The following is a 21084-nucleotide window of genomic DNA, read 5'->3' on the forward strand; positions in this document are numbered from 1 at the left end:
TGGCCATGCCCTGACACAGCCCAGACTGCCTGGAGATGGACTTGGGATGAATTTGTCAGTTTAACAGCCTTCAGCCTGGCCTCTGAGCCCAGTCAGTTTCTACCTTTGGGTTCGTGTTGGTCCAGAGCCAAATCGGACCCCAGCCATGCACTGGTCCCTCACTTCTCCAAGCTACATTTCTCATGTGGCTACACAGTATCTCCAGGTTACCTTGCTTGGGCGACACCAAAGACAGCCTTCTGTTCTAGGTCTTCCTAAGGACTTCAGGTTGCAAAGTCTCCTCCCACTTTTGGGGGGAATTATTGGTCAGAGTCCCCAAGAAGGCCCAGAACTGAATATCCTCCCGGGGGTCAGGGAATCACAAAAGTCACTGGTTTCCCTGAGTCCCCTGCAGATTAGGCGGTAGGCACAGCCTACTTCCCCTTGCCTCGCTCAGGTCCCCGGCAACTCCGGGGGCCTCCTTCTGTCCTGGATCCATCTCCAGACCCCTCCCCCAACTGCGAGCTCCTCCCAGCCACGGCGGGGAAGGGGCGTCGAGGGGCGGGGCGCCGCGCGGCGGCCGGCGGGGAGGGGGCGTCGTGGGGCGGGGCTTGGCGGCGGCGGCGGCGGCGCGCGGGGACTCGGAGGTACCGGGCGCGCGCGGCTCCGGCTGGGGACGCCTCAGGCTCCGGCTGCTGCAGCGGCGCCCGCGCTTCGGTGCGCTCGGCCTCCTGGGCCCGCCGCGGAGCGCAGTCCGCGCGTCCGCCGTGCGCCCGCCTGCCTTTCCCGAGCCCGCAGTGATGGGAGTTGCGCGGGGAGCCTGGAGCAGCCCCCGCCGGCTGCCTTTGCTCAGCGTCCTGCTGCTGCCGCTGCTGGGCGGTGAGTCCCGGCGAGCTGGGGGAGCGGGGCTCGGGGAGCGCGGGAGCCCTGCTGGCACACCCGGGAAGTGGGTTTGGGCGACTGGAGCGGAGAAGACACCCTGGAGTGGAGAAGCGGGCTGGGGGTGCGAGGTCCCGGCGGCTGGGAGGTGGCTAAGCCCTCAGCGGACTTGGTCGGTTGGGGACCCTTTGCCACCCACGCCCGCGAGGTCGCGTTTCCAGCCTCCACAGTTTTCCCGGCCTGAGCCGAGAGTTTTACTCGGGAGCTGTGGAGTTGCTGGCGTCCGGGCCTTAGTGGGGAGTTTATTTTCGGGGGAAAAACGACTATCTTCTACTTGGGGTGGGTTGCGGTGAGGTGGCTGGCGGTGGGGGAGGCAGGGTGGCCCTGGCGGGCTCAGCCCAGGTGAGGGAGGCCGGCCTGGGGCCAGATGCGGGACCGACCTGCGGCGCGCTGTAGCTTTGTTACCTACGCCGGCCCGAAGCTCCCCGCTTCCCTTCTCGAAGTCCCAGGGCCAAGCTGGGACCCCCGATGGCCCTGCTGGCGAGGGCGGAGGAAGGGAAGAATCAGGGGCCGCCCCATCTCCTCTAGCTCCTGGGCCCGAGCCCACTCCCAGTCAGGGTTGAATCTGGGGAGCGGAGTCCCAGGCTGTCGCTGTGACTAATGTGTGAAGGCCTCTGCCAAAATCGGGCATGGCCGGCCTGCAAAGGTGCGGACGGGGTTGGTTCTGCTCCTTCCTGGATTTCCATCCCGTGCCTCCTCACCGAGGGAAGCAGATTTCACTTTCTACGGGCCAGTAAGGCTTAAAAAGAGTTTAATGTGTCTTTTCTTCAAGCGCTTCAGCATTTTGATGAGGGTGTGGCCCCTATCTCCAGGATACACAGGACCCGGATCCCCCTTCCCGCTTTATTTCCTGTCTTGGTCACACCTGAGAGTCACCATTGAGGTATTGAAGTGCCTTACAGGAAAGCACCAAACTTCCTGCACAGCCTGGACTGGAAATATCCCCCCATCTATCTCCCTTCCAAAAATCACAAAAATCTTTGGTGATGATTGTGGCAGCAACCCTCTCCTGGGAACTCTGCTCAGGGAACCTGGTCCTAGCTTATCACTTTCCTCCTTTGAAGAATGACTATAGGGAGAGTGGGGGTAGAGAATTGCCTTTTCTGACATCTTCCTGGCCTGCCAGCTGTTGAGGGATTTTGGTGCTGATGGAATCAACATCTTCCCCACCCCTAGTTGTAAAAGGAGAGGTAATTGTAACCCAGGACCCAGAGGTAAGAACAGGCTCCAGGGATTTGTAGGAGGTGTTTCTGGAGCTGCCCTGTGTTCCTTGTGATGTGTGGAGTGGTTATTGCTCATGGCAGAACCCACATCTGCTCCCAGAGGAAGTATGGAAGTTTTTTTGCACAGCCAGGATCGGGGGCCCAGCCATATGGGCGAGCTCACAGGCTTCCTAGGTCAGCCAGCTGTTTGGGTTTTGGTGTGCGGGTCTCCCGATATGGCTGCTTTCACTGCTGATGTTAGAGTTCTGGAGTCAAGGAGAGATTCTGGTGGAGACAGGCCTCTTGTTCAACAAATGCTAAATTCCTTCCTTGAGAAGACGACTCTGATGTTAATTGATGTTAATTTGGTGACTGGTGTTTAGTGGAGGGGGCTTCTGTGGGGGAAGTTAGGGCAGGCAGAGGGCTTGGGACTGGAGGTCTGGAATCTCCTCTGGGGGCTGGGGAGATGTCCTGTGCTCAACAAAGGAACATTTTAATGAGAGCCTGAAATCAGTTCCACCAAATGTGCCTTGGTGTGGAACCTGTCCATGTGCTGTAAACAATTTCAGTCAAGGCTGAGGCTCCTGCTGTCTTATAGTGAAATTGGGGGACCCCAATCCACCCCCTGGCCGGCATGACTTCAGGGGCCAATGATTTTTAAATAGATTACAGTAGATTTTTCCATCTCAATTGTTTGTGTAGTTAACGAGTTGTAGTGAGACCCCGTGGTTAATAAGGTTAAGTTTGGAATAAGGGATCTAGGGTGGCTAGGTTTGTGGATTAGAGCATTTTGAAGTTTGGGTAATTAAACGCTGTAAATGGCTGAGTAACTTTCCAAACTTTGAGATCCCTGTTGTGATTAATATGGTGGAGGAGGAGGAGAGGGCTTGACGTTTGAAACCTGGGATTCTGAGCCCCAACTGCTTGGTCAGTTGTGGTCATTCCCACCCTCCACCCTCGGATTCTTTCCTCCAGGCTCTTGTTTCTTTGGGGAAATAAAATTGTCACGTTCTGAGAGAGGCTGTTCTGCAGACTCCTCGAGGCTCTGCAGCCTGTAATTCAGGCTTAGGAGTTGGTTTTTATCAGTGATGGGCTTTCTTAGATGTTGGAAAGTACAGTGGGAGGGTACGGGTAATCTGCACATCGCTTGCCAAAGGATCTAGTCAGACTCCTGGCCTTAAGATCAGGACTGAGTGGTGGAGAGAGCTCAGGCTGTGGCGATGAAGTGTTTGGTAAAACAGCAACTCCAACCCTGACAAGCCCTGTGTCCCTGGGCAAATTTCTTGACCTCACAGTTGGCCTGCTCTGTAAAGGGACTTACTTCTTGGAGCTGTGCTGAGGATTAAATGTAATGAAGTATATAAAGAGCCCCTGTCTTCTTCCTCTCCTGTGGTGTGCTTCCAACATACCTTTCCAGCTTTGCAGTCATCCCCAACAATAAACATTTTCCACCTACTGGAACCCTCCATTCCAGCCCAACTAGTCTCATTCCCATCACCTAAAACACACGTGGCTTCTCAGACCTTTCCTTCCTCTCTGGCCAGTCCCCAGTCATGGACTGCCTCCCCATTTTTCTTGCCCAGCTCCACCTCCGCTTCCTCCCCCAAACTGTCCTATCTCTCCTGCCAGAAAGTGGATGCCTATAGAACTTCTGGACTCTTAGGACACCTTCCATATATTTGCCCCAGTTGGGTTTTAATTTACTGAAGAGCTCTCCTTTCAGAATTCAGTACAGTGTCTTATTTATAATGGGTCCTTGTGTAGGTTTATTAAAAAGGTTGATGAACCTTTTGGGTAGAGGGCAGGGTAACCAAGGGCAAAGGTAAACAGCCCCTTTGCCTCCTAGGCATTGGGGTCTTCTGTGCCCTTTTCCGCTTCTCTGGGATGGGGTAGCCTGTTGTTCCTTCCTGTGCCTGCTCTACCGTGACCCAGTCAAGGGGCCGGCTCTTCCTTCTCTGTTTCTGGGCTGACTGTTCTTTATGGTGCTCTCTGAGTTTTGATGTGGCTACTGGCTTTCTCTAAGAGTTCCTGGGTGTGGGCAACCATCTCTACATATGAAGCTGACCTGCCTGGAAAGGCCACAGATTATAAACCATGAACTGGGTAGGGGCCTCAATTATCTACCACTTTGCCACTCAAAATAAGGTCCAAAGACAAGTGGCATCAGCATTCCCTGGGAGCATGAATCAGAATCTTAAACTGCATTTTAACATTCTCCCCAGCTGACTGCTCTGCAAAGTTCCAGAAGTCATGCTCTAGGCATCTCTCCTTACACAGAAACTCTTGTTGCAACAGGACAAATTAGGTGCCCTAGATCTTGCACAGTATTTGGAGACTGACCTTAAATAACTTTCAGTTCACTGTTCCATGTGATATGTACATTTAAAAATGACCTCACTTTGGGTTGAATTTGAATTAGATCGTCAGGAAGCTTGTCCATTAAATGTGTGACTCTAGCCCTGGCTGGGTAGCTTGGTTGGCTGGAATGTCATCCATACACCAAAGGGTGTTGGGTTCGATTTCAGGTCAGGGTGCATACCTAGGTTGTGGGTTCAATCCCTGGTCAGGGTGTGCAGGCGGTGGCTGATCGATGTTTCTCTCTCACATCAGTGTTTCTCCCTCTCTTTTTCTTTAAAAACCAATGAACATATCCTCAGGTGAGGATTTAAAAAAAAAGTGATTCTAGAAGATTCGCAATGTCAGTGTGATGTTCTGTTCCTCTTGGAGTCTCAGCTTTTCTCAGAGGAGCGTGTGTCTCATTTTATAATGAAAGCTAGTGGAAAAATTGGATTTGTTAGGCAGAAATTTGGTCATTGTATGACTTTTCAGGAATACATTTGGTTCCTAAAGGGAGGTGACGTCTTCACTGGGCTTTGACAGTTGTGTTGTTAGAGTATTTCATATTTTGGAGTGAAGGGATTTGTGTGAGTTTGTGCTTAAGCCAGTGCAGCTTCTGTGAGATTCGTCTGGGATGGGGATTGGCCGGTTCAGACTCTTAATTTTTGAGCCAACAGGAGTTTGGGGCCAGGGATGCAGCCTTTGGTGTTTTCCTAATGGAAGAAAGGGTCATTAAACAGAGTTGGGTATCCTTGGCCCGAGTCCCTTGGGCTCCCTCTGCTCTCTCTAACCTCAGTATTATGCCTCTCTGCTGCTGTGCCCCGGGCAGAGCCACATGGTGGGGTTACAGGCTCGGGGCCATGGCTGCTGGCACAGGCTCTAGCCTTGCCCTCCAGCTGCCAGCATGCCTCTTTACTCACTTCCTGCTCTGGCCCCCCACCACCTGGTCCTTTTATTGAGGGTTCTGCCATGGTGGCTGGATTAGAGTCCTGTCTTGGGGTTCTTTCAGTTCACCACCAAGCGCACACTTGGCCCTGCCGAGCCCCCTGGCGCTTTGGTGGAGCTGGCGCAGGAGCTGCTACAGCTAATCAGTGGTTTGAGGAAGCCCTCTGTAGTATGTCACTTTTTCCACCCTCTTTTCTTCTCTGGATTTGGCTGTTTTCCTCCCAGCAGCAGTGGGGCAGGGAGGAAGCTTTGTTGAAGGGCAGGCATACGCAGGCGCCTTTCCCCTCTTTCTGCTTGTTTGGATTCTCCAGGCTCTTGTGTCCCTGGGCACGTGAATGAATGCACAGGTGAGTGGAGTGTAGTCTTCCTGAGGTCTTGCAGATCCCAAGTTCCTGCCAGAAGCTTGACCCATCGCGATGAACAGGATATGCACTTGCTGGTTTTGGTGTGTGTGTAACTTCTGAAAACTGAGTCCTGAGTCCTGGGGTAGGGATTATGAGTCACATGTAAGGAAGGTGTAGATTCGTTGTTTCTCAAAAATTCCCAAAGACCTCCTGGGAATATAGCGGAGGGCAGGTAACCAACCATAGGTACTGGTTAACATTTGGGTTGCCTGGGCCTTAACCACAGACCTCCCTATCAGGACCATTTAGGGCAGGAGCCAGAAAATGTATTTTGGTTTCTTTAGTTTAGATTATATTGTTGTTGTTTTAAATAGCCAATCTAGTTACATATTTCAGATCTCAAAAGGAAACTGCATTTTAAAAGAACTTCCCAGGAGATTCTTACCTTGACTGAAGTTTGAGAACCACTGGGTGGGCCTAAGGAGAATTTGTCAGTCTAAAGTGGAGGTGTGGTGACGAGAAAGGAGCGAGTCAGTTGAAAGTGTTGGAGGACTTCTGTGGGTGATGCCGTCTTGGGCGGGGTAGGAGGCAGGAAGGAGACAAGATGGAGAGGTGTGAATCAGATTTAAGTATAATGAAAGACACCACTTGGAAAAGCGCTAAATAAAATAGAAGAACATTCCAGAACGTGTAAGATGGTAAATCCATGACACAGGAGTAAATGGGAAGGGGAAGGGCTTCAGAGAGGAGAGAGGATTGACATTGCCAGCTAGTAGCTATGGGCTGTGTAAAGGCATTAGACCAGGAGTCTGAAAACTTGGGTGGTTCTTTTCTAAATTACAAACATCAGTGCATGAAAAAAGAAGAGTAGTGACATCTATAATCCTTTGACAGCTGCTTTTCTCTGTTCTGGTCCTGGCTCCGTTGCTGCCTAGCCGCACAACCCTGAACTGCTTCATTAACCTTTCCCAGCCTCAGTATTCTCATCTGCAAAATGCAGGTGATGCTGATCCCTGCCCCTGCCGCCTGGTACCTCCCGGCTGTGGAGATGATTGCCCCAGGGAAGCAGCCCCTCTGGCCAGTGCTGATATGTCTTCCCAGAGACTGTCCTGACCCTTTGTATCCCTTTACGGTGTCAGCTTTTTCCCCCAGTCCTCAGTTTCTAGAGTGGTTTGCAGGGGCTCAACAAAGTCGTTCTTGACTGGCAACTTTAGAAATGGTTTCCTCATTCTAAAGCACAGATTTTCTCAATGGGTCTCAGTATTCTAACAGCAGCTCAGAAATGTGGGCACAGCCACTGTGCATTTCCTGGTGGGAATTCTTCCGCCATCTATCCCAACAGCAGCTTATCCCCAGGGTGGTCAGTGCTGGCTCAGGGCCACCATCTCCTGCGGCATGCTGACGTTCTTCCAGGGAGTGGGTAGTAAACTGTGCTTCTTGCAGCCTAGCAGACTTTTATATTACCTGAGGGAGGGGCTTCCGTCATCACGGATGACTGTGGGGGTTCCCCAGTCAGCCACTCTGTGTGACTTGTGGGAACTTCTGTCAGCGCCATGGGAGGTTCCTGAGGTGCTGTGTGGTCTCCCTATGGGTGGTTAAGGTGGTCAGAGTGGGCACTAGCATACACTGGCTCTCTTTTGTTCACTTCTTGGGGTGGTGGGGCAGTGAGGAGAATGCTTGTCTGCTTTTGGGACTGCTTAGGTGTCCCGTCGGCTTGCTCATACAGTGCCTTTGTGCAAATGAGAAGTAGGCACCCTTCCTCCAAGTGAACGTAGCCCTGCACCAGGACAGGGCTTTGGCTGGTGGAGCACAGGCGGTATTGCGATTGGCCAGGCATCTTGAGTGGTGCACAACCTGTACAGTCAGTCAGTCATATGTGGCTGTCCCTTTGCAATGAGAGCCTTGCAGCGGGTGGCTCTTTGCTTCCAGTTGATGGCCGAGGTGATTTTGGTGACTCCTAATAATATGTTTCAGGTGCACCCTTTTTACTAATGTTCTGCCTCCTGTGGTGGTGGGGTGGGGCACTCTGGCTCATAACAATAGGAGAAGCTTGGGCGGCTGGGGCCCTGGCTGCGCCCACTCTGCAGTCTGTGTCTATGGCTGCTGAGGTCTCAGCCTGTTCCTGGGCTTCTCTCCCCACCAGAGGATTTTGCTGCCCTGCAGATGCAGGCTTTTAGCCTCTGTGATAATTGATAGAGGAGAATGGCTGTGTCTTCAGGGAAGAGGGGCCCGGCCTCTCAGCATTTACTTCACACTTAAAAAGGAGTTTCAGTTGCCTCTCTGCCTGGGCACACTGGGACGTCCCATGACCCCATGTAAAGCATGTGGGCATTCCTGATTTAGAGGAAGTCCTGTAGTGGAAGTGTTATCACTTCAGTCACAAAGACGGGGCCTTGGTCTTAATGGGCTCTTCTTCTTGGTACCCTGGAGTCCCTCTTCGCCTGAGGGGACACTGAAGGAACCATGACCAGGCTGGGAGTTGGGAGACATGGACCCTGCTCCCACATTTGCCCCAGATTGCTTGTATGACATTGGGCAAGTCCCACCCGCCACTTGGGCTCAACTTGAGGGCAGAAGACCTTGGAGGACCCTTTACTCTGGTGACCTTTGAGACTGACTTGACCCTGGTTTGCCATGTACACTCTCCAGCTGTGTTTCTGCCACACTGACAGGCTCCCTTCCTTGCCATTGGTTTTGGGGAGAGCACTTAATCTGAAGGCTGCATTTTATTCTGGAATGTCTAGTGCGTGGGCACGGGTGCAATTCTCTGGGTACAAAGGGGAATGGAAAGGTTTAAGTAAATTTGGGGGAGGTTTGGGAGGGAGTTCTTATGAGAGAGAGAGAAAAAGAGAGTTTTTATCTGAGTAAGAGAAGGCAGACATAGTTAACTGGTTAGTCCTTAGGTATTTGAGAGACTGGTGCCTGGGTGGAGAACTCGTTTGTTTCTTTTGCACAGACAGGAGACAACTGAAGGGAGGCTTAACATTGGGAAGAAAGGATTGGATGTGCTTTGGGAGAGCCTCCTCTGTAATAACCAACAGCTGTACCCAGCTTTGCATTTTACAAAATGTTTTCACTCACACTGACATTTGATCCTATCAACAAGGCTCAGAAGGCAGCAAGATGAGGATGCTGGGGTTTTTTGGGGCAGGGAAGAGGTGGGAGGCATTTGACAGGCACAGAAACTGAGGCACAGAGTATGATCTGCTTACTGACTGCAGAGCTGATAATAGAGCTGATTTAGTGTTCTCATATGTCTTTGTATGCATGTCCTCACTAGAAGCTGTGAAATGTCGCACACACATGCCTACATGCCTTGGAACCGAATTACCTTGGGGAAGTGGATTTTGCAGATGAGAGAACTCTCTGGGTAGGTTTAGGAGCAGTCCTGCTGGAGTCAGGGTGGAGGAACCTTTGTTCTTTCTACATAAGGAGTGTATCAATAACTTATATTTGGAGAGATCTTTAGGGCCACAGCCAATTTTTGTCCCCCTGTTTTTGTTATAAAATAGGTTAAGGTTTTCAACGGCCCATTCTGAGGCTTGTATACATCTTAACATTTTTAGAGTTATGGTCAGGCTATGTGTAATACAGAAGTCCAGAACACTGTGCTTGAATCCTCAAGTTTTGAGATTTTCTCATGAACCCATGGGTTCTTAGGCTCTTTGCCTGGTGCTTCTAGAAGGTCACGGGCAGTTACAGGCCCCAGCTTGCAGGTGTGCTGCCACATTCCAGACCAGCGTGCCTGCCGGGAGCTGTACACTGGGTGAAGCTTGGTGCAGACCACGTAGGTGGTTGATGGAGTCATCCCTGCTGTGGTTAATAGTTTGCCATCTCTAACCGCTTTTGTATGGATAGGGGTGCCAGTGTTGGTGGTACAGACCCTGGCACATAAGGTGAATGTAGGTTTCCCTTTCATTTCTGACTTTGGAGGTGGAGTCTTAATTTTCAAGAGGTTTCAGAAGAGGTTGGACAATGACCTCTGAAATTCTGGGAGATGTAAGCTTTTTTGTGCCAGGTCTGTCTCCATTAGCTGAGCTGTTGACTGCTCTTGGCAATCCTGCTGAGTTTGTTCTTCTGCCCCTGAAGTTCTCAGATTCCAAGATGAGAACTTATGTTCTGTCATGGAAGGGTGCAAAGTGACACTTCAATGTTCTGATTCTGTGTAGCTCATCTATTAAAAAAACAAAGCTGAGCTGTTTCCTGGCTGGGAGAAGAGTGAGAGGGACCCTTGAGGCCAGCAGGTCCTTAGAAAGGTGATGTGCTAGGATGGCATTTGAGATCCCAAGTTCATTTCCAGCCACCTGAAAAATCACAAAGAAAACGGTTGTCTTGCAGCCTTGCGGGGGAAAAATATAAGGAAATGCTGCTGGTCTTGGAGCTTCAGCTACAAAGAGCAAATCATTCTGTCTGGTTGGTTATTTTAGCAGGTTAAAGTAATTGTTAAACTGACTGATTTAAAATATGCCCAACTTGCCAGCAGGTTTGCTGCCTATGATCTGGTCTCCTCCACTCCAGGGATCTCGGCCTTTTTCAGGAGGAGCTTTGAGGGGAGAGGGGAGATGCTGGGTCCTGGAACAGCCCTGGGGAGCCTGCAGGAGGATCTCTTTCTTCTATGCCCCCTCCCCAGTTTCTGAAAACTCTTTAACACAGAAGGCTTTTATTTAGTAAACATGTGCCCCCTGCCTTGATAAAGTATTCTGAGTTGCTGGGTATAGGGTGTGTGTGTGTGTGTGTGTGGGGGGGGGTGATATTTGTTCCTTTATGTCTTTTTTAAAAAATTTTTTATTTATTAATTTTTTTGGGGGGGGCACACCTATTTGTTGTTCCACCTATTTCTGCATTCATTGGTTGCTTCTTGTATGTGCCCTGACTGGGGATTGAACCCAGAACCTTGGTGTATCAGGACAATGCTGTAACCAACTGAACTACCTGACCAGGGCTTATTGTCCCTTTATTGCTGTGTAAGAGGCTGAGATGCTGTCTCTACCTTTGTTTCAGGGGCTTTTTGAAGATGGTCTGAAAGGTCCTGTCGAGCTGGCCTGCTGTCTCTGGCAGCAATTTTAGGCGAGTCTCTACTTGAACCTCCCCATGAGGCTCACTTTCCCAGGCCCCCTGAAGCTGCCACCGGAGACCCAGGAAGGAGGCCAAGAGCCTGGGCCCAGCCTAGCCTGGGCTTGGGTGGCACCTCTCTCTGTCCCCTTCCCACCAGTCCGGATCAAAGGAGCCTCCTCAGGGAGCAGGGAAATACCTCTCCCAATAGCCCTACCAGTGAGTAAACAGCCAGGGCCTCGTGCAGCTTTTGAAGTGCGGTGCTTCAGGCCTGGAGGAATGCAGAACATTTCATTTTAGGAGTGGACTTAAGTTTCCACTGCTTTGGGTATTTGCAAATTTGAAACAAATGCCCTCATTTAGCAGCAGGCAGGCTGGGCAGTAAATGGGGGCTGTTTAAGGGCATTTATGGCAGTCACAGGTATTTGTGGGAAGAGAGACCCCAGCAGGTTTGGGGAAGGACAGAGGGTTTATGGTTAGGTAGATTGTACAAAGATCCCAGCCAGGTCTCTGGTGGAGAGTTGTTGTTAGGTGGGCTTTGTCGTAAAAAAGTATTGCTGCCTCCTGCCCCCCAGGAAGTATCTCCTTCTGTCAGACAAAGGGGTTTGGGATGGTGTTTATCCCTCAGGGCTGATGCAAAGGGCCTTGTCCCTCTCGCTTGGCTGCCAAAGTATCAGATTTCCAATGAACCCTTCCTTCTCCCACTCCCAGAGCTTGAAAGGCTCGTTAAATGTGCTTTATATGTAACAAGTTGGCTGAGAGGTTCCCCCCTCACTTCCAGCCAGTTTTGTGAGGAGGGAGCTAGGGAAACCTGTTTTCCTTTTGTTGTTTCTGGAAGTAGGATCTGTGAAGGTGCAATTGCAAAAAGACCATGATTTTAGGAATCAGCCAAGCAAGTGTTTTGTGCCTTTGATGGGGCGGCTTCACCAAGGAGGGTCTGTCTGAGGCCTGGCCCCCCCCCCCTACACCCCAGGGAAATTCAGAGATCTGTTTGCGAACTGAACTCTGGCCTCACAGTTTGTTCCCCGAGAGACCTTCGTTCACTTCACCTCTCTGAGCTTCCCTTTTCCCTTTTGTAAGATGGAGATGATAATACCAATCCCATTAGAGAGTGTGTGAGAATTAAGTGAGATAGTACTATATTTCATTTACTCTGTAACAGCGATTTTCAACCTGTGTTCCCAAGAATTTTTAAAACATGCGATACCTGACTATTTAGTCAAGGGCACTGACCTCTTTTCCCTTAGACTGTCAAATACAACAAATGATAGCAGCCAGCACAACAGCTGTCTGGTGTGAATGAATCAAAATTATACCTTTTCTTTTTTGTCAGATTGGCAAAAAAAAGACATTTTTTGGTGTGCCACAGAATTTTATTTATTTATTTATTTATTTATTTATTTAGCAGAATTTGCTTCCTTTATTTAGGTTTATTTTATCAGGGGGTAGGGTACTCAATGCAGGGAAGGAATATTCAGGGTCTTCCCAGGAAAGGGGTAGAGACTTCCCTCCCACAGATTTTTAGTAATTAGTTAATGTGCCATGAGATGCACATTAATGGCTGCTCTATAAGATGTTCTTTTTTTACTCTAGTAAAAAAAACCTACCTGTAGTGTTGTTTTTAGTTTACTGGTACCATTCCTTTTAGTGGAACATAAATAATGGCGTATCTTAAAATCAGCGACATCTTTGAAATTTAGTGTATGTGAAGGACTTAGTGATTTCGTGAAGGGTCCATAAAAGATAGTTACAATGTGATGAGGGCGATTTATTTACAGGCATGTTTTTGTTTCCCATTCACCAGTAACTTTGAATAGAAATTGTTTTCCTGCCCTAGCTGGTTTGGCTCAGTGTTTAGAACATTGGCCCATGGACTGAAGGGTCCCGGGTTCGAGTGTGGTCAAGGGCACGTACCTCGATTGCAGGCTCCATCCTCGGCTCGTGCGGGAGGCATCCAATCGATGTGTCTCTCTCATATCGATGTTTCTGTCTCTCTCTCTCTCCCTCCCCCTCCCCCTCCCCCCCTTCTACTCTCTGAAAAGCAATGGAAAAAATATCCTTGAATGAGGATTAAAAAAACAAACAGTTTTCCTTTTAGTCTGGCACATAAATGACTAATGATGCTTAAGGCATAAAGCATGGTGGGTGTGTGTGTGTGTGTGTGTGTGTGTGTGTGTGTGTCTCTCTCTCTCTCTCTCTCTCTCTCTCTCTGTCTGTCTGTCTCAGGGCAGGGGCAAACGAGGGGGCGGGGGACTATTAAGTCCTTACAAGGCAAGAGATGTCCAGAAAAGGAGGTAGATGTCCCTAAGAGGGTAAAGAGTCTGTTATGAAAAGGAAATTCCTCTGTTATGGTAGTCTCCACTTAAAAAGGCTGGGCTATTCCTCGGGGACACTGGAGACTCACTCCAAGAGTGGATTGTCTGGTAGGCAAATTAAGACAGAACCAGAAGAGAGTAATTAACAAGGATGCAGAGAAGCACCAAGGAGGCGGGCACTGTGCATGCCAGACGATGGAGACCTGAGTAGGCAGGCAGGAGACAGACAGAGATGGTAGCATTTTCCTCCCCTCCCAGGCCGCACAGTTGGGCGGGGTTGATCCACGCTCTGTGGAGACGACTGGTGCTGTCCATTCTGCTTTGTGCTGTTGTCCAAGCATTTGCTGCTGAATGGCACCTTTTCCTCTTTAGGAGGCAGGTGGCCCAAAGGCCAGGGAGTTCTTCCTTTGGTTGAGTTCTGGTTCATGTGAGGATGGGATGGATTGGTGTGGGGCTGGGGTTTAGATGTTAGCTGTATGTGTTAGTGAATGTCAAGAGAGCAAGGTTTTTTCTTTCTATTGTAATAGATTTGTTTCAAACCTTCCAGGTGTTTGCTTTTGTAGGCTTAGTTTAGGCACTACTTGGCCTTTATAGGGGCTTCAGAATGCAGGGTTCTTTCTGTATTCTTGCCCAGAATTGTAACCCTCAGTACCCAGCTAGGGAAGGGGCTGGTTAATGGATTACTTGGAAGGCAGGGACTCAGGTCCAAGGTCTAGGAGACCATCCCTTCTGTGGAGCATGCGCCCCTCTTGGCTTCCTTAGCAGTGTTCTGAAGAAGAATAAGGTGCTGGAGGTGATGGGCCTTGAACTCGCAGGAAGAACGGGATTGAAGTGTTAAGATCATTCCAGAGCTCTTTTCCCGAAAGCCTTTGATGTACTGGTAAGAGCATTTTTGGTGATATAAAACTTATTTTTGGAGGCCTTCTGAAATTCAATGTGAAATTTTCTTCTGGGGTTCCCGACCTTACCATCTTCTCTGTCCTGTGAGGGTTGAAAGAGCCACCTGGCCAGGTGGCTCAGTTGGTTGGAGCATCATCCCATACACCAAAAAAGATTGCGAGTTTGATTCCTGGTCAGGGCACATACCGAGATTGTGGGTTCCATCCCCGGTTGGGACGTGTACGGGAGGCAACCGATTGCTGTTTCTCTCTCACACTGATGTTTCTCTCTCTCTCTAAAAATCAATAAAAACATATCCTCTGGTGAATATTTTAAAAAAAAAAAAAGGCAGTGGTTCTTTTCAAACCAGATCAGCAAATACTTTTTTTTTTTTTTTTAAATATATCTTTTTTCATTTTAGAGAGAGGAAAGGAGAGGCAGAGAGAGAGAGAAAGAAACCTCAATGATGAGAGTCATTGATCAGCTGCAGCCCGCAACCTGGGCATGTGCCCTGACCGGGAATCGAAGCCCGATCTCCTGGATCCCAGGTCGATGCTCAACTGCTGAGCCATGCCCAGCTGGGCAGCAAATACTTTTTTAAAGCCTTTTTTATGTCTCAGGTGCCCCCCCAAAGTGATACCTATGGGCCCTTAGTTGTCCTCAGGTTAGCCAGTTGCCCAGTTTGGGTCTAAGCTCCTCAATGCCTTGTTTACATCCATGACCAGAAAAGCCTAGCGAGGACTTGCAAGGACCTCCGTGGGTCTCCTGCCAGCTGCTGGCCCTGGGGTGACTGTGGCAGCTGAGTTAACAGCTGCCTGTTCTGGGCCAGGCTGCGGCCTCAGCCCTGGGGAGAGGTGTTGATCAGGCTGACGGGCAACAAATCCCCCCTGAGCCCTAGGTTGGAAGTGAATTTGTTAAAAGTTGCTCTTAGACTCCTGACAAATTGCTTTCAGTTTTTGCTGCCAAAGAGAACTCTGAAAACAGGGTGTAAATTGGGTTATTTATACGGTCTCTGTTTTTGCTGCTTCCATGAAGTTAGTGAAGGAGGGCGCCAGTCCAAGGAAGCTTTTCAGGTTCTGGTTGCTCAGCTCCTCAGGTACCTGGCACCATGTGAAGAGGAGGTGGGGTGGGCTTGTTGGGGTGAGGTGCTCTTGAATGCGGGAAGTATGGTGACCTGACAGGCCTTTTGAGGTGCCTGGGACCAGCCCCTTTCATTAGATCAAAGAAAATAACCTTTTGTTTCCCTCTCACACTTTCCTCTGCCCTGAAGCCAGAGTCGTAAAGAGGTGGAGTTGTGAGGGTCTGCATCTGGGGGATGGGGTGTTGGGTGGGGTGCAGGGTGGGAGGGGGGGAGGGGGTCTTCTCTGGTGCTCAGCACTTCCTGTAGTCTGCTCCTGCTGCCCAGGGGTCTGCCTGGGCTAGCCTGGGCACCTCGGGCTCTGCTGGGCCACCCGCCCAGTAGGGCCCTGACTGAGTTAGGCTGTACAAGCTGGTGAAACCAGCCACACAAAGACGGATTTCACTCCGGGCTAAGTGTTTTGTTGCTGAATCATTTGCATTCATTAAAAGTAGTGAAGGGTGAGTGATATTTAAGGCAACAAGACGGGTTTGCTGGAGGCCGCTGCCTTAGAACCTCATTAAGAATTCTTGGGGCTGGGGAGAGTATGGGCGCAGCTCATTCAGAGCTTACTTAACTTCTGACTGCCTTGGGCATAGGCCAGCTACTAAAATATGAAAAATGTTTGCCCAGCAGCCCCCAGAGCTTGGTCAGGATGCCCTGGCCAAAGAAAACACACACTTACAATTCATTATTTAGCCGCCTCCTGTGTGCTTGCTCCTGTCTCTTCCTCCCCTGGGACATGCTGAGTTGGGGGGAGTGGGGAGCAGGAAGGCCCCTTCATATTTTAAAAGGAACTTTGGCCTAAAACAAGTGCTGTCTGCATTCACCCCACCTCACCCCCACCTCTCTTCCCGGGTTCTTTCACACGATCCTTGCTGATAGGCTTTAGGGTGTTTTTGAGGTTTTGCTATTTTAAACAGAACCGCCACAAATATCCTTGCACCTAGCTTTGCCCTTGTACTCCTATATCTATAGGATAAATTCCCAGAAGTGGAGCTGCTCTGTCAAAGGTTATGAGCAAAACCCTGTTCAAAAATTTATATTTACATCATAATTTTTCTGGGGAGGGAATTTGTAGCTTTCATCAAATTTCTGAATCAGTGCTGTATAGTGGGCCTGTGAAAATCACACTCCGGGATGATGTGTGAAAACTGTTAAGCGTGGCTCAAGTGTGGGACATTGCATGGGGGACCAGAATATGTGCCATTTGGATGGGGATACTGTTAATAATTATGCCAGCACGACCAGCGCAGGCCAGGGCTGTTCCAGGTAACTTGGGGTATGGTGCCCAGGGCCCACCAAGGATCTAATTCCATGATCTTTGGGATCATGTATGTTTTCCCTTCCACAACATGGAGCTGAGTTACCTGCTCCTTTTTATTTTCCATTCTGTCAGATGTGTTCTTTTTGTTGCCACCCCTACCCCCGCCCCTTGATGATGAGCTTGGGAGGGTGGGTTGAGTTCCGATCCCCTTTTCTCACAAAGCCTAACCTGGTCCCAGATGCTCAGTGGTTGCTCAGAAAGTTCTCGGATTCCTAAGACCATAATTCAAGTCCTGGAAATAGTTTAACTTTTCTGAATTCCATTTCTTCATGAAAACGATAGTGATAAAGATAAAAATGATAATATCCACCTCATATGGCTGTGGTGATGGTCTAATCAAGTAAAGCTTGGGCCAGAGGTGGTGTTGATGTTGCCATGTTCCAGGGAGGTGAGCTTCACGGACAGTCACATGGTTATATATTGTCACTCTTCATTGATATATCCTTGGGAGCCCTTAAGGCACTGCCAGCTGTCCGTTTGTTACTGTCTCTCAATTGCTCTTGTATCTGTTCCTTCCCCTTATATCTCCGTTATTGTGGCATCGTTCAGGTCTTCACATTTCTCTCTTGGAATACTGCCGGGAAAACAAAGTGAGTTTTTGAAGGCATTATCCCCACCCCCGCCACCAAAAATGTCAACAAGACATGTACTTTATGAAATCTGAGATTTTAGGAAAATCAGATGAGAAACAACAGACTAAGATGAAAAGGAAGCTGACTGAGAAGGAGAAGACAGGCTGAGAAAAGGAACGGATATCAGGAGACCAAAAATGCAGAATTAAGTTTCCAGCATAATCTTTAAAGGGCCGAATCGGCACCTCAATTAATCTAATCAGTGTCATGTAGCAGTTACAGAGGTCTCGGAATCCAGAAGAAAGTATACAGTGAGAAGAAGATGATGGGAAAAAATGTGATAATTAGAAAAATAGATTCAGGATTTTTAAAAGTAATAAAGGGTGTATTAGTAGAATTAAAAAGCAAGACGTCTACCGTGCAGATACTAAAAGGCAATGAAAGCAAGTGAGACACGCCTTGGCCAGGTAGCTCTGTTGGTTGGAGCACGGTCCCCATACACCAAGGCTGCGGGTTTGATCCCCGGTCAGCGCGCATACAGAACACAAATAGTGAATGCATGAATGAGTTACACAACAGGTTGGTGTTTTTCTCTCTCTAAAAATCAGCAACAACAACAAAAAAAGCAAATGAAAACACAATACATAAAACAAAGGAAGAAGCATTGTCATATTAAAACATAAAATAGACAAAAGCAAAGAAAGGAAACAGTTGTGATTTTAAATTTCAGTGGAATAAGCCTCCCTCTGAGTTAAGATAAAATTAAGATTGAGTAAAAAAGTTTCATGCTCTTTACATGAGACAGACCTAAAGTAGTTACAAAGTCTGTTGTTCATCTAATTTTAGGCCAGTGGCCTAATTTATTTCACTTATTACTTAGGAAGTAATTTAAGATGATTTTCTTCTGTAAACAGCTTTGAAGTGAATAAACTTGAAATGAAAAATATAGAATTGATAAATTCCATTGCTTAAAAAAAAACACACAAAAAACTTTGGCAAATCCAATCAAGAAAAAGAGAGAAAAGGTTAATAACAAAATAAGAAAGGAGAAAGAGGCTTTAACCTCATTTCTGGCACCACAACAATTTCTTGAGTACATGCTAGGCACCTGGAGGATACTGGGGACATATAGCAGGGAATGAGATGGAGCCTACTCTTTAATGGGTAGGGCTTAGGAAAATGTATACTAGTAATTACAATTGTGATAATTGTGATGGAAAAGACTTTTAAAATTATCAAGGGTATGTTCAATGCTATGCTACCAAATCTGTGCTGGGAAAACATATTACTGAAATTTATTCAAGAGCCATTCGATTGACTAAATAGACCAGTAACTATTAAAAATAATTACAAGGTAGTTTTTAAAACAAACAAACAAACAAACAAACAAACAGTTGTATCAGAGGGCTTTGAGGGGGAATTTTGAAAAATGTTGAGGCCTTGTAATAACTTATAGACTGTCACAGAGCTAAAGAATAGGACAGCCACCTTGTGCATGTCACAGAGTTGATATAACTTTGCTCCTAAATGCTGGCTGACAGTGCAGAAAAGAAAAATACACTTCATAGAAATATTGGTGTAAAAATCTAATATAAAATATTGGTAAATTAAATCTAATACTATGTTAGAGATAATGTACTATAGCCAATTAAAGGATTTATTTAAAAAATGCATGGATGGTTTAATCTCATAATTTATCAAAATAATTCAGAGTCTTACAGTTATTTCAATAGATGCAAAAAAATGACAGGAACAAATTAACATCTTGATTTTTTAAAAAAAATCTCAAACCCCAGCTAACATTATATTTAAATATGAAAATATACTGTTCTCATTAGAATAATCAAGTCATGTCCAGCCAATGTGCCTCAGTGGTTGAGTGACACAGAAACCAAGAGGTCACAGGTTCGATTTCCAGTCAGGGCACTTCCCTGGGTTGCTGGCTTGATCCCCATTGGGGGCATGCAGGAGGCAGCCAATAATAATGTTTTTCTCTCATCAGTGTTTATATCTCTTTATTCCTCTCCCTTCTGTATAAAAATAAATAAAAACATATTTAAAAAAATAATAAGTCATGCCCTGGCCAGTGTGGCTCAGTTGGCTGAGTGTCATACTGTGTACCGAAAAGTCACCAGTTCAATTCCTGGCCAGATTGCAGGTTCAGTCCCTGTAGAGGTGCATATGGGAGGCAACCAATCGATGTTTCTCTCTCACATCGATGTTTCTCTCTCTCTCCCTTCTCTCTCTAAAAATCAGTAAAAACATTTAAAAAAAATAAGTCACTACTATTCAGCATTCTGGAAATTGTAGCTGAAATAATACTATAAGAAACAAAAGTCAAAGTAAAGTTACTGTTTTTTGCTGATGGTATTATTTTTTACATGTGAAGCCTAAGTATCAACTGAAAACACTAGAGTCAATAAGACAGTGGAGTCATTTGGCCAAGTGCAAAACTGCACAAAACCCAGAAGGATCAAATTCTATCAGCAATTAATACCTTTTAGAAAATACAGTGAAAACATTTATCCTCTCACAAAATCAACAAAACCCCATAAAATACTCAGGCATAACGCAATAAAATGGAAACTATATGTTCAAGAAACCAGTAAATGTCACCCTTCTCCACTCAATTTGAAACAAATGGAGGGAGAGAGGAAAGAAAGACACTAGAATTGGACAGATGGAGCTCAATGTCTCACCTTTATTATTAATAAAGGCTAAGTGGAGGAACAGAGTTTTAATCTTAAGAGGATAAGTTGGTCTGATCCATCCCTGTGTGTGTGTGTATGTGTAGACTACCTGTATAAAATGTGTTCTGTCTGCATCCTAAGTAGTTGGGGGAAGAAGGGTCAGCCAAAAATGTCCAATCAGACATCACCCCTCCCTGGGGCTTGTGGGAGGAGGTGGAGTGAGGCTCCAATGGTACCCCCTCTACTGCAATGGGAAGGAGTTAATCCTGCTTAAAACTTCCTTTGCTCTCTGAACTCAAGGGGCTTAACCATTGAAGGCCCTGGACACCTGGGGCTGTGGCTCTTCCCTTCAGGGAAAGGAAGCAGCTGCCTGTCAGCTATTCCTGCTTCCATTTTCACTAACCACACTGCTCCTTTGTAGATGCTTCCAGGACAGCTGGAAAATAGAGTAGATTTTCCCCCAGAAGACTCTCAAGTGGATCAAAACAGGACAGTATTTAAATTAATTTCAAGGCACTTCTGCACTTAAGGAGGAAATTTGCTTCCTATCTATTGCCCAGCCCAAATCATGTGCAAACATTTTCTTGAGAGAAGTTAAATAACAGGTGAGAACAGGAGCCTTCACTGCCTCTTTCACTGCTGCAGTTAGAACAATGCCTGGCACACAGTAGGCAATCAGTAACTTAATGACCATTCTCTGGGGAAAGTGTAATGCAGAAAAGGCTTTATATTTCTGGTCTTGTTGATTACAAATTAATAAGATAAACAAAAAATAAACAAGAAAATAATAGGCAAGGAAGTTGAATAGAAAACAGGCAATGAGGAATTCAGCTAACCAGTAAAAATATGAAAGATTGCTATTTCTTGTTAAAGGACAGATAAAATGTCTCAAACAAATTGCACATTAAAACAAAAGTATTATGTCTTTCAGATTGACAAAGGTTAGTAAATATCAGTGTTGGTAAGGAAGCATAAATTGGCACAACCTTTATAAAGAGCGTTTATCATTTATCAAAACCTTGAAATTGTATTCTCTTTCATCCAGGGGGATTTCTGTTTCTAGGAAGTCGTCTTACAGAAAGACTCTTGTTACCAGTGTGCATAAGTTCCTGTACAGAGAGGTTCCGTTGGAGCATTGCTTGTAATGGAAAATATTTAAAACCATCTGAATATCCATTAGGGTGTTTGACAAATAGTTATAGGTCACTGATACAGTGAAATAATATACAGCTGTTGAAATGAATGTGCTAGAACCATGTGAACAGTCATGAGAAGATAGATTCAGTTAACTGTATTGTGAAAAAAGCAAGTTACAGAATGGCAGGTGTTATGGGTTGAATGGCGAATGGTGTCCCCCCAAATGATATGTTTAATCCCCAAGTCCTG

General features: G+C 47.2%; 2 protein-coding genes across 2 annotated transcripts in view; one reads left to right on the forward strand and one right to left on the reverse strand.

Moving 5' to 3' along the window:
- The window catches only part of CUL7 (cullin 7), a 98321-nt gene that overhangs the window by 31648 nt on the left and 45589 nt on the right, over positions 1 to 21084 (reverse strand). The gene's annotated exons all lie outside the window — the stretch shown is intronic.
- Positions 601 to 21084, forward strand: part of PTK7 (protein tyrosine kinase 7 (inactive)) — a 59498-nt gene continuing 39014 nt past the window's right edge. Inside the window, exon 1 of the mRNA XM_081139752.1 lies at positions 601 to 858. Within this exon, the coding sequence (XP_080995878.1) occupies positions 780 to 858 (79 nt within the window). The 5' untranslated portion in view covers positions 601 to 779. The remainder of the gene's footprint in view (positions 859 to 21084) is intronic.

The sequence above is a fragment of the Miniopterus schreibersii genome, assembly GCF_964146895.1.
Source record: "Miniopterus schreibersii genome assembly, chromosome: 6".
In the NCBI taxonomy this organism is placed as follows: Eukaryota; Metazoa; Chordata; class Mammalia; order Chiroptera; family Miniopteridae; genus Miniopterus; species Miniopterus schreibersii.